This window comes from Bos mutus, chromosome X (genome assembly GCF_027580195.1).
Source record: "Bos mutus isolate GX-2022 chromosome X, NWIPB_WYAK_1.1, whole genome shotgun sequence".
In the NCBI taxonomy this organism is placed as follows: Eukaryota; Metazoa; Chordata; class Mammalia; order Artiodactyla; family Bovidae; genus Bos; species Bos mutus.
The window spans coordinates 50,670,756-50,684,962 of NC_091646.1; the positions used below are offsets into that span (position 1 = coordinate 50,670,756).

The window sequence follows — 14,207 nt, forward strand, 5'->3', positions numbered from 1 at the left end:
TTGTTTTTTTCCAGCCACAGTAATGAGCTTGGATTAAGCCACCTGCCTCCCCTACCTTTTTCCTGTCTAGGCCCTCTTGAAACCAATAGTGCACACTGGCAAACAGTTGTTTAGACTTAATGTTGGAGTGAATAGTTGAGAGTTAGCAGGCCTTTCCATGGATTAAGCCTTGTAAATGTGGCCTCATTATCACTGGACTATAATCCACTGAGCTCCCTGGTCCCACACCAATAATGCGTTACAACTCTATTTAAAATTAGATGACCATGAATACACTGGGGAAAGTCATGCCCTAGCTAAAGAACAAAAAATTGCCTGTTCCTGTTTATAATCCTAGTAATTACAGACTATATCATCTGGCCCTTCACCACATTCTGTATACTTAAAAGGGTACTGAGATAACATGATTTTTGCACAATTTTTTTTTAACTTAGTGGTGAATTTTTGAGTGGCAAATTATAAGAAACTCTGAATCTCTTCTTTTCTGGCAGCATTATTGCCAGTAATGGTAACATTGTTACTGTTCCTGAGCCCTAAGGGACTCTTGTTTAGCCATTGTTTAGTTGCTAAATCATCGCTGACTCTTGCGAACCTACGGACTGTAACCCACCAGGCTCCTCTGTCCATGGGATTCTCCAGGCAAGAATACAGAAGTGGGTAGCCATTCCCTTCTCCAGGGAGTTTTCCCGACCCAGGGATTGAACCCACCTTTTCTGCATAGGCAGGTGGATTATTTACCACTGAGCCACCAGGGAAGCCCCTTAAAGAATATGTCTTACCAAAACAAGTAAATATGTGGGAGTATTGAAAATATGATATCTATGTATTTTTATATATAGATATCATATTTTAACATATAAAATGATATCTATATAAAATATATATTTATATATAAATATATATAAAATATATATTTTTATATCAAACTCACTATATTATATCTCACTATATTAATATAGTGAGACAGTTTCTACATAAAGGCCTACAAGGAGTACGTGTATCTTATATACTCAGCGTAAGATAAAGTCCAGTCCTAAGAACTAATTCTAGGTCCAATTAACTCTTGGCTGCATGACCAATCTTAACTGATTCAGAAACAGGAAGAACCATCTTCTATGGTTCTTCCAAAGGAATCAAACTTATTGTGTCCAGTTCAGTCGCTCAGTTGTGTCCAACTCTCTGCGACCCCATGAACCACAGCATGCCAGGCCTACCTGTCCATCACCCACTCCCAGAGTTTACCCAAACTCATGTCCATTGAGTTGGTGATGCCATCCAACCATCTCACCCTCTGTCTTCCCCTTTCCCTCCTGCCTTCAATCTTTTCCAGCATCAGGGTCTTTTCAAATGAGTCAGCTCTTCGCATCAGGTGCCCGAAGCACTGGAGTTTCAGCTTCAACATCAGTCCTTCCTTCCAATGAACACCCAGGACTGATCTCCTTTAGAATGGACTAGTTGGATCTCCTTGCAGACCAAGGGACTCTCAAGAGTCTTCTCCAACACCACAGTTCAAAAGCATCAATTCTTCAGCACTCAGCTTTCTTTATAGTCCAACTCTCACATACATACATGACTACTAGAAAAACCATAGCCTTGACTAGACAGACCTTAGTTGACAAAGTAAATGTCTCTGGTTTTTAATATGTTGTCTAGGTTGGTAATAACTTTCCTTCCAAGGAGTGAGTGTCTTTTAATTTCATGGCTCCAATCACCATCTACAGTGATCTTGGAGCCCCAAAAAATGAAGTCAGCCACTGTTTCCACTGTTTCCCCATCTATTTGCCATGAAGTGATGGGACTGGATGCTGTGATCTTAGTTTTCTGAATGTTGAGCTTTAAGCCAACTTTTTCACTCTCCTCTTTCATGTTCATCAAGTGGCTCTTTAGTTCTTCTTCACTTTCTGCCATAAGGGTGGTGTCATCTGCATATCTGAGGTTATTGATATTTCTCCTGGCAATCTTGATTCCAGCTTGTGCTTCATCCTGCCCCGTGTGTCTCATGATGTACTCTGCATATAAGTTAAATAAGCAGGGTGACAATATACAGCCCTGACGTACTCCTTTTCCTATTTGAAACCAGTCTGTTGTTCCATATCCAGTTCTAACTGTTGCTTCCTGACCTGCATACAGATTTCTCAAGAGGCAGGTCAGGTGGTCTGGTATTCCCATCTCTTTCAGAATGTTCCACAGTTTATTGTGATCCACACAGTCAAAGGCTTTGGCATAGTCAATAAACCAGAAATAGATGTTTTTCTGGAACTCTCCTGCTTTTTCGATGATCCAGCGGATGTTGGCAATTTGATCTCTGGTTGTGTCCAGGGACAAGTTAAATGGTTCACAATGGGGCACATGGACTAAGTGAATAGAAAATTAGAGACAAGAGAAATATTTTAGGGAGGCAGCTTAGCATAGTAGATACAAATGTGGGCTTTGGGAAGTACCACACTTGCATTGTAAAAATCCTAAAGATCTATAGCAGAGCATGAAATGGTGGTTAAGACAATGGGCTGTGGATCAAACAAATGGATTTTTTAGCTCAGCTGCTGACCGTCTGTAACTTTAGGCAAGCTACTTAACATTTCCCATTTCCTCATTTGTGAAAGGAAGATAATAGAACTTATCTCATAGGGTTGTATAGGGTGAACATTAAGGGAGCTCATCCATTTACAGAGAGCAGGCAGAAAGTAAGGCTCAATAAATGATAGTCTTTTCTAGCAGCAGCAGTAGAAGTCAAAGTAAATGTAAAAAATAGCCAACCTAAATGTGGATTTAACTCTTGACTGTGATCTCATTAGCATCAGATTTATACTTATGAAACCTTAAATGTGAATAATGCCCTATTCTTCTTTCTGTCTCACTCTTATTCCCATGAGGCTCTCCTTGAACCCTCTAGTCCTCTTTCTCTTTCCATTTTCTCCCAGAGCAAGAGCTTCTTCTTAGCCCTGCCCTTCTTTACTGCCTCTAATCTATTTCGATGCTGAAATCAGAGTAATTTATTTAAATTATAAGTCCTACCATTGGTTGACATTGGCTCTGAGCAAGAAACATCGAAACGTGATGAAGATTACTGGTACATAAACTGACTTGTCTTTAGAGGAAAGGGAGAAATAGTGAATTGTTTGTTTCCTTTTGGACCCTTTAGGCTAGATGCCAGTGTTTCCATTTGAGTATTAAGTGCTTGACCAGGTCAGGAAGAAACTGTTGATAAAGCATCTAATGTGATGCCAAGAACCCAGCAGTACACACTACACTGTAATTGCTGATGAGGCCCAATGGTTGAGCAATCTATTGGTTTAATATTCTTGGATCATAGTTCACCAAACTCTCTGTGCTTCAGATTTCTCATCTGTAGTGAGGAAGTTAACCTGGATGATCTCTATAGTCCCTTGGGTCCTGATAAGGCATGATTTCTTTATACCATTTGAAGGACTAAGGTTTGGAGTACACAAAATCCCTATCATAAACAAATGTTCTCCCTACAGCAATCTGGCTTCAGTATAACTGCAATAGGAGAATAAAAGGGATCAATGTAATTAAATGCCATAAAAATCAGACAATGTTGACCATTTTAACACCTCAGCCCCAATATACCAGAGGATTAGGAGTTTTAACTGCTACCTTTGTCACTTTGATTTCTGCCATTATTATCTCCTAAAGTGCTACATGATACTGACTTTTTTTTTTTCTGTGAAAGTGATTGACAGATTTTATAAAGATACCTAATGAGATACTTCAACATACCCCAGCTGTTGCAAAGTTTGTCTTTTGGGAATTACTGTGGCATCTTGTTGACACAAAGACTGTTTCTTTGTGACTACACACAACTGTGCATCAACTATTACAAGGAGAGTACTTCCCAACCTTACCAGCAAAGATTCCTTCAATTATTTGTCCTTATGAACTCCAGATTGTGAATAATAATAACTATTAAACTATATTTATTATAGCTTATTTCCCATACTTGGTGAACCAAAAACAAAAACCAAAAACATATAACTGCTACTTAGAGCATTTGATCAGCATAAGACATGCAATCACAAGTTGATGTAATTCTCACTAAAAGGAAATGTATATGATATTTTAATTAGCTTCATCTTAGGTAAGTATCAAATTTCTCTTGTGAATTTGAAACACCAAGATATCTTGGAAACTCCCAGATGCTTAAAAAGATTTCTAGTGATCCATGGATTATAATTTGGAAACTTAACAAATACATTAGATCAGATCAGATCAGATCAGTCGCTGAGTCGTGTCCAACTCTTTGCGACCCCATGAATCGCAGCACGCCAGGCCTCCTTGTCCATCACCAACTCCCGGAGTTCACTCAGACTCACGTCCATCGAGTCAGTGATGCCATCCAGCCATCTCATCCTCTGTCATCCCCTTCTCCTCCTGCCCCCAATCCCTCCCAGCATCAGAGTCTTTTCCAATGAGTCAACTCTTCGCATGAGGTGGCCAAAGTACTGGAGTTTCAGCTTTAGCATCATTCCTTCCAAAGAAATCCCAGGGCTGATCTCCTTCAGAATGGACTGGTTGGATCTCCTTGCAGTCCAAGGGACTCTCAAGAGTCTTCTCCAACACAGTGATCAACCAAATAATGATTATCATTATTACTGATGTTGTTATTTATTGGGCAATTATTAATACTATATGCCAGAACTGGTTTTAAACACTGTGCATTTTAATCTTCCTTTAATCCTGAGTCACAAAGAGATTACATGATTTAGCCAGTATCACACAACTAGGAATTGTGTGGAGGATTTGAACCCCAGAAGGTTTGAGTTGATGGAGATGAGGCCTACTGTCCTTAACCCATCAGTGAACAGAGACAGTGCTCTAGTAGGTGAATAAGAGAAAGAGAGAGATTCACATTTAACAGTTGAATCTTAAGTTGCTGAAATATGGAAAGGCATCAGAACTGAAGGGTGGAGAAGTACTAGGAGTGCTGAAATGTAGCTGGAGACAGGGCTCCAATCTTTATTCTTTAGATTATTACCTGAGTTTGTGCATTTGTGTTGAGAATTCTACAAAGGTTGAATGTTGGGCCAATCAATAACTTATTGGAGAGAACAATGAATTCTGAATACCTAGCAACATGTTTGCTGTGGGCCTAGAGAGGTGAGAAGTTGGGTAGATGAGGCTAACCCCATTTTAAGACTGGGAACACAGTTGGAGGGAAGGAGAAAATGGCTGCCCCCAGACAGTGGCATATATGCAATAAGGTGGGAGGAGGGGAAAAGAGGGAAAAGCTCATCTTTGAGTTAATAAATTATGTTCTAGAGTTTCAGGGTCTTTAAACTTCTGTGGAGTAGGGATTTGTGGCAATGCTATATGACAGAATACCATAAAACCCTGGCTATTGGGCTTGCAGGGTTAGTACTCTTAACAATTTTCAGTTCAGTTCAGTTCAGTTGCTCAGTCGTGTCCGACTCTTTGCGACCCCATTATTCACAGCACGCCAGGCCTCCGTGTCCATCACCAACTCCCGGAGTTCACTCAGACTCACGTCCATCGAGTCAGTGATGCCATCCAGCCATCTCATCCTCTGTTATCACCTTCTCCTCCTGCCCCCAATCCCTCCCAGCATCAGAGTCTTTTCCAATGAGTCAACTCTTTGCATGAGGTGGCCAAAGTACTGGAGTTTCAGCTTTAGCATCATTCCCTCCAAAGAAATCCCAGGGCTGATCTCCTTCAAAATGGACTGGTTGGATCTCCTTGCAGTCCAAGGGACTCTCAAGAGTCTTCTCAGGCATCACAGTTCAAAAGCATCAATTCTTTGGCGCGCAGCCTTCTTCACAGTCCAACTCTCACATCCATACATGACCACAGGAAAAACCATAGCCTTAACCAGACGGACCTTTGTTGGCAAAGTAATGTCTCTGCTTTCGAATATGCTATCTAGGTTGGTCATAACTTTCCTTCCAAGGAGTAAGTGTCTTAATTTCATGGCTGCAGTCATCATCTGCAGTGATTTTGGAGCCCAAAAAAATAAAGTCTGACACTGTTTCCCCATCTATTTCCCATGAAGTGATGGGACGGGATGCCATGATCTTCGTTTTCTGAATGTTGAGCTTTAAGCCAACTTTTTCACTCTCCACTTTCACTTTCATCAAGAGGCTTTTTAGTTCCTACTCTTCACTTTCTGACATAAGGATCGTGTTATCTGCATATCTGAGGTTATTGATATTTCTCCCGGCAATCTTGATTCCAGCTTGTGTTTCTTCCAGTCCAGCATTTCTCATGATGTACTCTGTATATTAGTTAAATAAGCAGGGTGATAATATACAGCCTTGACGTACTCCTTTTCCTATTTGAAACCAGTCTGTTGTTCCATGTCTAGTTCTAACTGTTGCTTCCTGACCTGCATACAAATTTCTCAAGAGGCAGTTCAGGTGGTCTGGTATTCCCATCTCTTGAAGAATGTTCCACAGTTTATTGTGATCCACACAGTCAAAGGCTTTGGCATACTCAATAAAGCAGAAATAAATGTTTTTCTGGAACTCTCTTGCTTTTTCCATGATCCAGCAGATGTTGGCAATTTGATCTCTGGTTCCTCTGCCTTTTCTAAAACCAGCTTGAACATCAGGAAGTTCACGGTTCATGTATTCCTGAAGCCTGGCTTGGAGAATTTTGAGCATTACTTTACTAGTATGTGAGATGAGTGCAATTGTGTGGTAGTTTGAGCATTCTTTGGCATTGCCTTTCTTTGGATTGGAATGAAAACTGACCTTTTCCAGTCCTGTGGCCACTGCTGAGTTTTCCAAATTTGCTGGCATATTGAGTGCAGCACTTTCACAGCATCATCTTTCAGGATTTGAAATAGCTCAACTGGAATTCCATCACCTCTACTAGCTTTGTTCATAGTGATGCTTTCTAAGGCCCACTTGACTTCACATTCCAGGATGTCTGGCTCTAGATGAGTGATCACACCATCGTGATTATCTTGGTCGTGAAGATCTTTTTTGTACAGTTCTTCTGTGTATTCTTGCCATCTCTTCTTAATATCTTCTGCTTCTGTTAGGTCCATATCATTTCTGTCCTTTAAGGAGCCCATCTTTGCATGAAATGTTCCCTTGATATCTCTAATTTTCTTGAAGAGATCTCTAGTCTTTCCCATTCTGTTGTTTTCCTCTATTTCTTTGCATTGATCGCTGAGGAAGGCTTTCTTATCTCTTCTTGCTATTCTTTGGAACTCTGCATTCAGATGCTTATATCTTTCCTTTTCTCCTTTGCTTGTCGCTTCTCTTCTTTTCACAGCTATTTGTAAGTCCTCCCCAGACAGCCATTTTGCTTTTTTGCAGTTCTTTTCCATGGAGATGGTCTTGATCCCTGTCTCCTGTACAATGTCATGAACCTCATTCCATAGTTCGTCAGGCACTCTATCTATCAGATCTAGGCCCTTAAATCTATTTCTCACTTCCACTGTATAATCATAAGGGATTTGATTTAGGTCATACCTGAATGATCTAGTGGTTTTCCCTACTTTCTTCAATTTCAGTCTGAATTTGTAATAAGGAGTTCATGATCTGAGCCACAGTCAGCTCCTGATCTTGTTTTTGTTGACTGTATAGAGCTTCTCCATCTTTGGCTGCAAAGAATATAATCAATCTGATTTCGGTGTTGACCATCTTGTGATGTACATGTGTAGAGTCTTCTCTTGTGTTGTTGGAAGAGGGTGTTTGCTATGACCAGTGCATTTTCTTGGCAAAACTCTATTAGTCTTTGCCCTGCTTCATTCCATATTCCAAGGCCAAATTTGCCTGTTACTCCAGGTGTTTCTCGACTTCCTACTTTTGCACTCGAGTCACCTATAATGAAAAGGACATCTTCTTTGGGTGTTAGTTCTAAAAAGTCTTGTAGGTCTTAACAATTTTAAGACAATGAAATCCTGTGGGAGGTAGGGAATACAAAGGTCAAGGATTTGAATGATAAAGCTCTGGGAGATGCTAATGACTAATCTCCCTTGTATTCTAAATCAATCGCAATTTTAGCTCCTAGGATAGTGGAAATGGACTTGGGGGTGAGGGCAGAGCGGTGAATAGGGGAAGGCTACTTGGACAAGAATTTGTGGCCTCTCTCCCTAGCTTTTTATTGGAGAATAATTGCTTTACAATATTGTGTTGGTTCCTGCCATACATCAACATGAATCAGCCATACATACGGCCCTTCCCTCCTGAGCCCCCCTCCCACCCCCCTCCCGATCCCACCCCTCTAGGTTGTCACAGAGCACTGGGTTCAGCCCCCTGTGTCACATAGCCTCCTTTAGTTTAACTTGAGCAGTTTAACCCTCCCATTTATAGATTAACCTTCCCATTTTATATTGAGGGTTTATCCATGAGGCTTCGTTTTATAGATGTTCCAAACTTAAGGAAAAAGGCAAAACCACTTTCCTAAGGGAGAAAAACACAGGTGAGAAAGCTCCAAAAGTGTTCAAATAGGTCACCTTTGTCCTTTCTGAATTTAGGGGCAGACACTAGCAAGGGTGCTTTGGCTGGGAGATCGGGAAGGTCTAAGTAATGACTCAATGAATAAAACCAATAACAGCAATAGCAGCAATAAATGATAATAATAACAGCTACCATCCCCCACCTTTAGGAGTTTGGAATTAACATATACATAGTACTGTATATAAAAACAGATAATCAACAAGGACCCAACTCAGGGAACTCTACTCAGTATTCTGTAATAACCTATATGGGGAAAGAATCTGAAAAAGAGTAGATATTTGTATATGTATAACTGATGCACTTTGCTGTACACCTGAAACTAACACAACATTGTAAATCAACTATACTCCAATATAAAGTAGAAATAAAAGCATAGCAGTTACCAATTCAGTGTCACCTCTGATCTGGGCACAGAGCTAAATGCTTTTATAGATTGTGCCATTCTATTCTCGGTAGCGCTATGAGATAGATGCTCATTTTGCAGACATCATCACTTTTTTTTGCCTCTGAAGGAGCTGTGCAAGTTGCCTAAGGATATAGGAATAAACCAAGTAAAGAAGGATATAGGAATAAACCAAGTAAAGGAATGTTTCAATCAGTCTGCAAATAGATTTAAGTAATTGCTCGGGCCTTATGCAGCTGAAATACACACCAGGTTGAAATGATCTATTCCTTTGAACCCAGGAATTTCTGAGTTCAGAAGGACAAATCACAAACTGGCCCCTGAAATTGGGAATGTCTGATAGCTGATTCCAACAAACAAGTGTTTTCCAAAGATTTAAATAGAAGAAATATTTCCTTCACAGAAAGGAATGGTTTTATTGCAATTAAATGTTTGCTTGAAAAGACTTTTATTAATTTGTTCATTAAACAGATACTTCTTGAGCACCAACTATCTGCTCTGCACCCAGTGACTCAAACATGAAATTGAGACAGATTTAATAAAACCCTCGATCCTAAGGAATGTCTGAAATAACCAAATTTAGGTAGAATCTATTAGTCAAGTGTGCTTTTTCAGTCTCATTCCAATGGCTATTTAAATACCCTCACTGAGTAAGGAGGGCAGTAGAGTCCTTGGATTCTGCTGCTGCTGCAGATCATGGAATAAAAGAACCTTTAATGAGATAGCCCCTTTCCTGTATTTTATAGGTCAGGGAGTCAGATGGCCTTGGACTGTAAACTGTATAACCTTGGGCAGGTTACTTAACCTCTCCCAGCCTCAGGCTTTTCATCTGTAACATGGGGGTAAAAGCACTTGCCTTACAGAAACATGATAAGGATTGCACAAGATAATTTATATCAAATTCTTAGTGTAGAACACAACATGCTCGATATATTATACGTTCACTGTTATTGTGATCACCATTTGCTGAGTGAGGAGACAAATTCAGAAAGGGGAAATGACTAGCCTAAGATCGTATAGTTTGTTGTTAGGGCAGATAGTAAAACTCAGATCTCTGTTAGCAAATATTCCTTCTACTACACTACCTATTTTATTCCCTAGGAATAGGTAATGTAAACTTCCTATGCCTGTTAGAAATAATTTGGCTCATCCAGGGAGAAGAAGGGAGAGGAAAACAAGGAAATAGATAACATAAGGAAATAATTCCTAGAGTCAGAAACCAAAACAGCCAGGGAGATAACCAGAAAGCAGAGGAGAAACAGCAGTTACCAGAGAGTTTAAATCATAAAATTGCAGCATTATAGTGCCTGCTGAATCACAGAAACGGACCTCTATCCTCATTCCTTTATTCACCACAGACATGTCAATGAAATTAACTAAGCTTTTCTTTTTTCCTGGGGATGGCAGTAGGGAGGTGGTTCAGAATGCATGTGTGTTTCACAGAAAGTTCCCTTGCATACAGCTTTACTAGACAATTTCTATTTTCAAAGCAAGGTCATCCTATAGTGGAAGTTAGAATAGAAGCATAAGTACTACCAAGACTTAAGGAATGATAGACTTTAAAAGATAGTGGGCTGGAGTGAAACCTAAGAGTAGAAGCTATTGAGAAGTTTAACAAAAAGAAAAAAAGGCTTAAGAGTAAAGCCACATTGTTATTCCTCTGTATATTGACAATATAGGTAATTACAGTGCTGGGAATAATTGATTTGTTAGATGAAGATATTCTTAAGAATTAGAAATATATAAAAAAACCAGTCTGTCCATATGTTAAAAGCAAAGATTAATTTACAGTTGTCTAAGCAAAAGACAAAACCCTGATGCTGGGAGGGATTGGGGGCAGGAGGAGAAGGGGACGACAGAGGATGAGATGGCTGGATGGCATCACCGACTCGATGCACATGAGTTTGGGTGAACTCCGGAAGTTGGTGATGGACAGGGAGGCCTGGCGTGCTGCGATTCATGGGGTCGCAAAGAGTCAGACACGACTGAGCGACTAAACTGAACTGAAGCAAAAGATGATATAATCTTTCCTAAAGTATTCAATCGAAGACTGCAGTATTGGTTATGCAATGTCCAGTTCAGTTCAGTTCAGTCACTCAGTCATGTCCGACTCTTTGTGACCCCATGAATCGCAGCACGCCAGGCCTCCCTGTCCATCACCAACTCCCGGAGTTCACTCAGACTCACGTCCATCAAGTCAGTGATGCCATCCAGCCATCTCATCCTCTGTCATCCCCTTCTCCTCCTGCCCCCAATCCCTCCCAGCATCAGAGTCTTTTCCAATGAGTCAACTCTTTGCATGAGGTAGCCAAAGTACTGGAGTTTCAGCTTTAGCATCATTCCTTCCAAAGAAATCCCAGGGCTGATCTCCTTCAGAATGGACTGGTGGGATCTCCTTGCAGCATCCAAGGAGTGTTCAAAATATTCCAGGAGTTTCCTAGAAGGAACAAGGCCATTTTGCTCAGTTCATAACTGCCTAGTTCCATGGCACACATAACATCTGATTAGAGTTTCTGACCCACCAATAGAGATACTTGATGATAGTTTGGGAAGCAGTTACTATACAAAATGATTGTTCCTTTTGTACTTCATCCTTTAATCTTGAGTTTTCTGATTTCCCTCTCCTGAAAATAGTTACATATTATTCCAAATAAAATATACTAATAACACTTCAATTGCTTGTTCATTTGATAATTTTTGCCTTCACAGGGCCTCAGGTACTGTTTATACAGCGCTGGACATTGCCACAGGACAAGAGGTAAGCATTAACATTCATTTCTAGCTTTTACTTTCCTTTATTCGTATTGATCAGAATTCTTCTTTGATGGCATTTGTGCCTGACAAAATGGGTACCACTGGGTTGACATAAGTTTCCTTCATTGATATCCGAAATATCTGCTGTGAATGATGAATTCATGATTGGCAAAAGAAAAGGAGCATGGGTTTGTGGCATTAAGAAAAATCCTAGTAAGGTAAAGAATTTGTATGTCTGACTCTGTTGCTGAAAAACATGGATGCTTGTGTTTAGTCTAATGATGGTAATTCATTCTTATCTTTTAATCATGATTCAGGTGGCCATAAAGCAGATGAACCTTCAACAGCAGCCCAAAAAGGAATTAATTATTAATGAAATTCTGGTCATGAGGGAAAATAAGAACCCCAATATTGTTAATTATTTAGATAGGTAAGTTTTGTTTCATCATATACTTGTTTTCTTTATGGGATATAATTTTCATGGCCAATTATTTAGGATCTATTCATTTAGCATCCATTCTGCAAATATCTTTCAAATGCTACAAAACAGTATCAAATATATTGCTAAACTTGTACCCACTTATCTTTGTCTACCCATTAAACATTTGAAGACACATTTTATGGTGTTGCTTCTAAACATGAGCAGTTTGTGTAATTTTCTTTTGAAGACTGTGGTTCTGTATTGCCACGAAACAGACTATCCCATATAGTAGAGAGCTGTGGTGTTTTAAACATTTAATCAAGTGTTTGTTTGGAGCCAGTGCAGTGTCTGGCTATCTAAGTAAAGAAGACAGACTACAATGGCCCTGCTTTAATGGGTGCTTTGTGATGAACTGACAGTGAGGTCTAGGGAATTGAGACTTTAATCTCAAACCTTTTTCCTAGACCAGATAATTAATGTCTCTTTCGTCAGTCGTGGTAGCATTGGGTTATTAATAGGTGTTTAAAAACAGCACTAACTCTTTACTTGTGATTTAACATCTATCTTATTCAATTTCGATGTTTTTATTTGGCACCACTGTGCTGTGTACTCTGGGTTGATACAAAGGAAATAAGACCAAGTCTACAACCTCAACGAGCTTAAGATCTCACTTTATGTGTTTTGTACCAGGTAGACCAGTGGTACAGAAAGGAGGCAAAAGAGGGGCCAAAAAAAAAGTGTCATTTAGGAGGCAACTGCAGCAGAGTGACTTTATTCTGCTTTTGTAATTTTGTAAAAACTGCATTTGTAAAAAAATGCAGATTTCTTGGTGGTTCTCTGTAACTAATGAGGTATTTCATTTTTATGAAATGAGAATTTTAATGAGAATTTTCCTTTTGAACAAACTTTCTGAAGTGAATCTTATGGGTACTGCAGTTTGAACACCACTGGATAGAAAGTCTTGCTTCATACTTATGTCAAGCTGGGAGCAGGATAGGATTGTTGGGATTATTCCATTCATTGTAATGCCTCTCTCTTGCTACACAGGGGGAAAGACAGACCTGATCATACTGTTAAAATGCCTTCAGATGATCCCAGGGGTTTGAATTTGCTCTTGTGACCTGCCTTCCTGTATTTGATCATGTAGGCTGTGCTCCTCAATACCTACTTAAAGATAATGGGCATGTGATGACCGACTTCTATCAGAACTGAGACTTAGGTGCAGTAAATCCATTGCCAATTTGAATCTTTTTACATTATCCTATAAAATTGTGTCATGGGCAGTTCAGTCCAAGATGTCAACACTACGGCTTGAATGATCCAAAAGGGCTATTCACCAATCCTGTTAATTGAAATTAGCTTTTTATAGTGGAATGACTGACAGTAGTCAGTCACCAAAGGCTTCCTTGCTCTTTTCCTTCCTTCCATGGTGCACTTTCATCTCATGATCCTTTAATTTCCACGCATATTCTCTTCTAAGATAAAGGAAGTGTCTCATAAGCATAACTGATATTTTCCTCTTGTTAGATACATGACCAAATGCAGACAAAGACTGATTGCACATTGCCTTCTTAATGGAAATATAGAAGGGTCTCCACTTCCTTAGGCCTGAGTCAATGTCTTTTTCCTCTCTTGTTGTAGCTACTTAGTGGGTGATGAACTGTGGGTAGTCATGGAATACTTGGCTGGTGGCTCTTTGACTGATGTGGTCACAGAGACCTGTATGGATGAAGGACAGATAGCAGCTGTCTGCAGAGAGGTAAGAAAATAGAACATTTTTGGCTGATGAGAACACTCACATTGGCAGTTTTTTTTTTTATCTTTGATTATTTAGAATGTTTATAACATCAGAATATCAATAGCACATCTTTTATACTAAAAAAACAATTGAAGATCCTAACAATTTAAATCCTAACCCTCTCTCCCCAGCTCCTTGTTTATTTTAGTTGCTTTGTAATGGATCTTTCTGAATTCTATTATACCATTCACAGGGTACAATATCTAAGCCTGCCTAGTGGAGTCTTGGTGAATATGGAAGGCAGTAATGTTGACATGGAACTTCTTCCTGGTTGGGGGGAATTTTTATATGATAGTTATTTTGCTTTGTCTATGCAATATAAGCCGTGTACATATACAGATCACATTATAACCCCATTATTTTCTGGAAGGCAGTTTACACGAG

The 14,207-nt window shown here is 39.6% G+C and overlaps 1 protein-coding gene across 1 annotated transcript in view; it reads left to right on the forward strand.

Moving 5' to 3' along the window:
• The window catches only part of PAK3 (p21 (RAC1) activated kinase 3), a 130,079-nt gene that overhangs the window by 89,287 nt on the left and 26,585 nt on the right, over positions 1 to 14,207 (forward strand). The window contains exons 12-14 of the mRNA XM_070365521.1: positions 11,560 to 11,608; positions 11,922 to 12,034; positions 13,667 to 13,784. Coding sequence (XP_070221622.1) covers positions 11,560 to 11,608; positions 11,922 to 12,034; positions 13,667 to 13,784 — 280 coding nt within the window. The remainder of the gene's footprint in view (positions 1 to 11,559; positions 11,609 to 11,921; positions 12,035 to 13,666; positions 13,785 to 14,207) is intronic.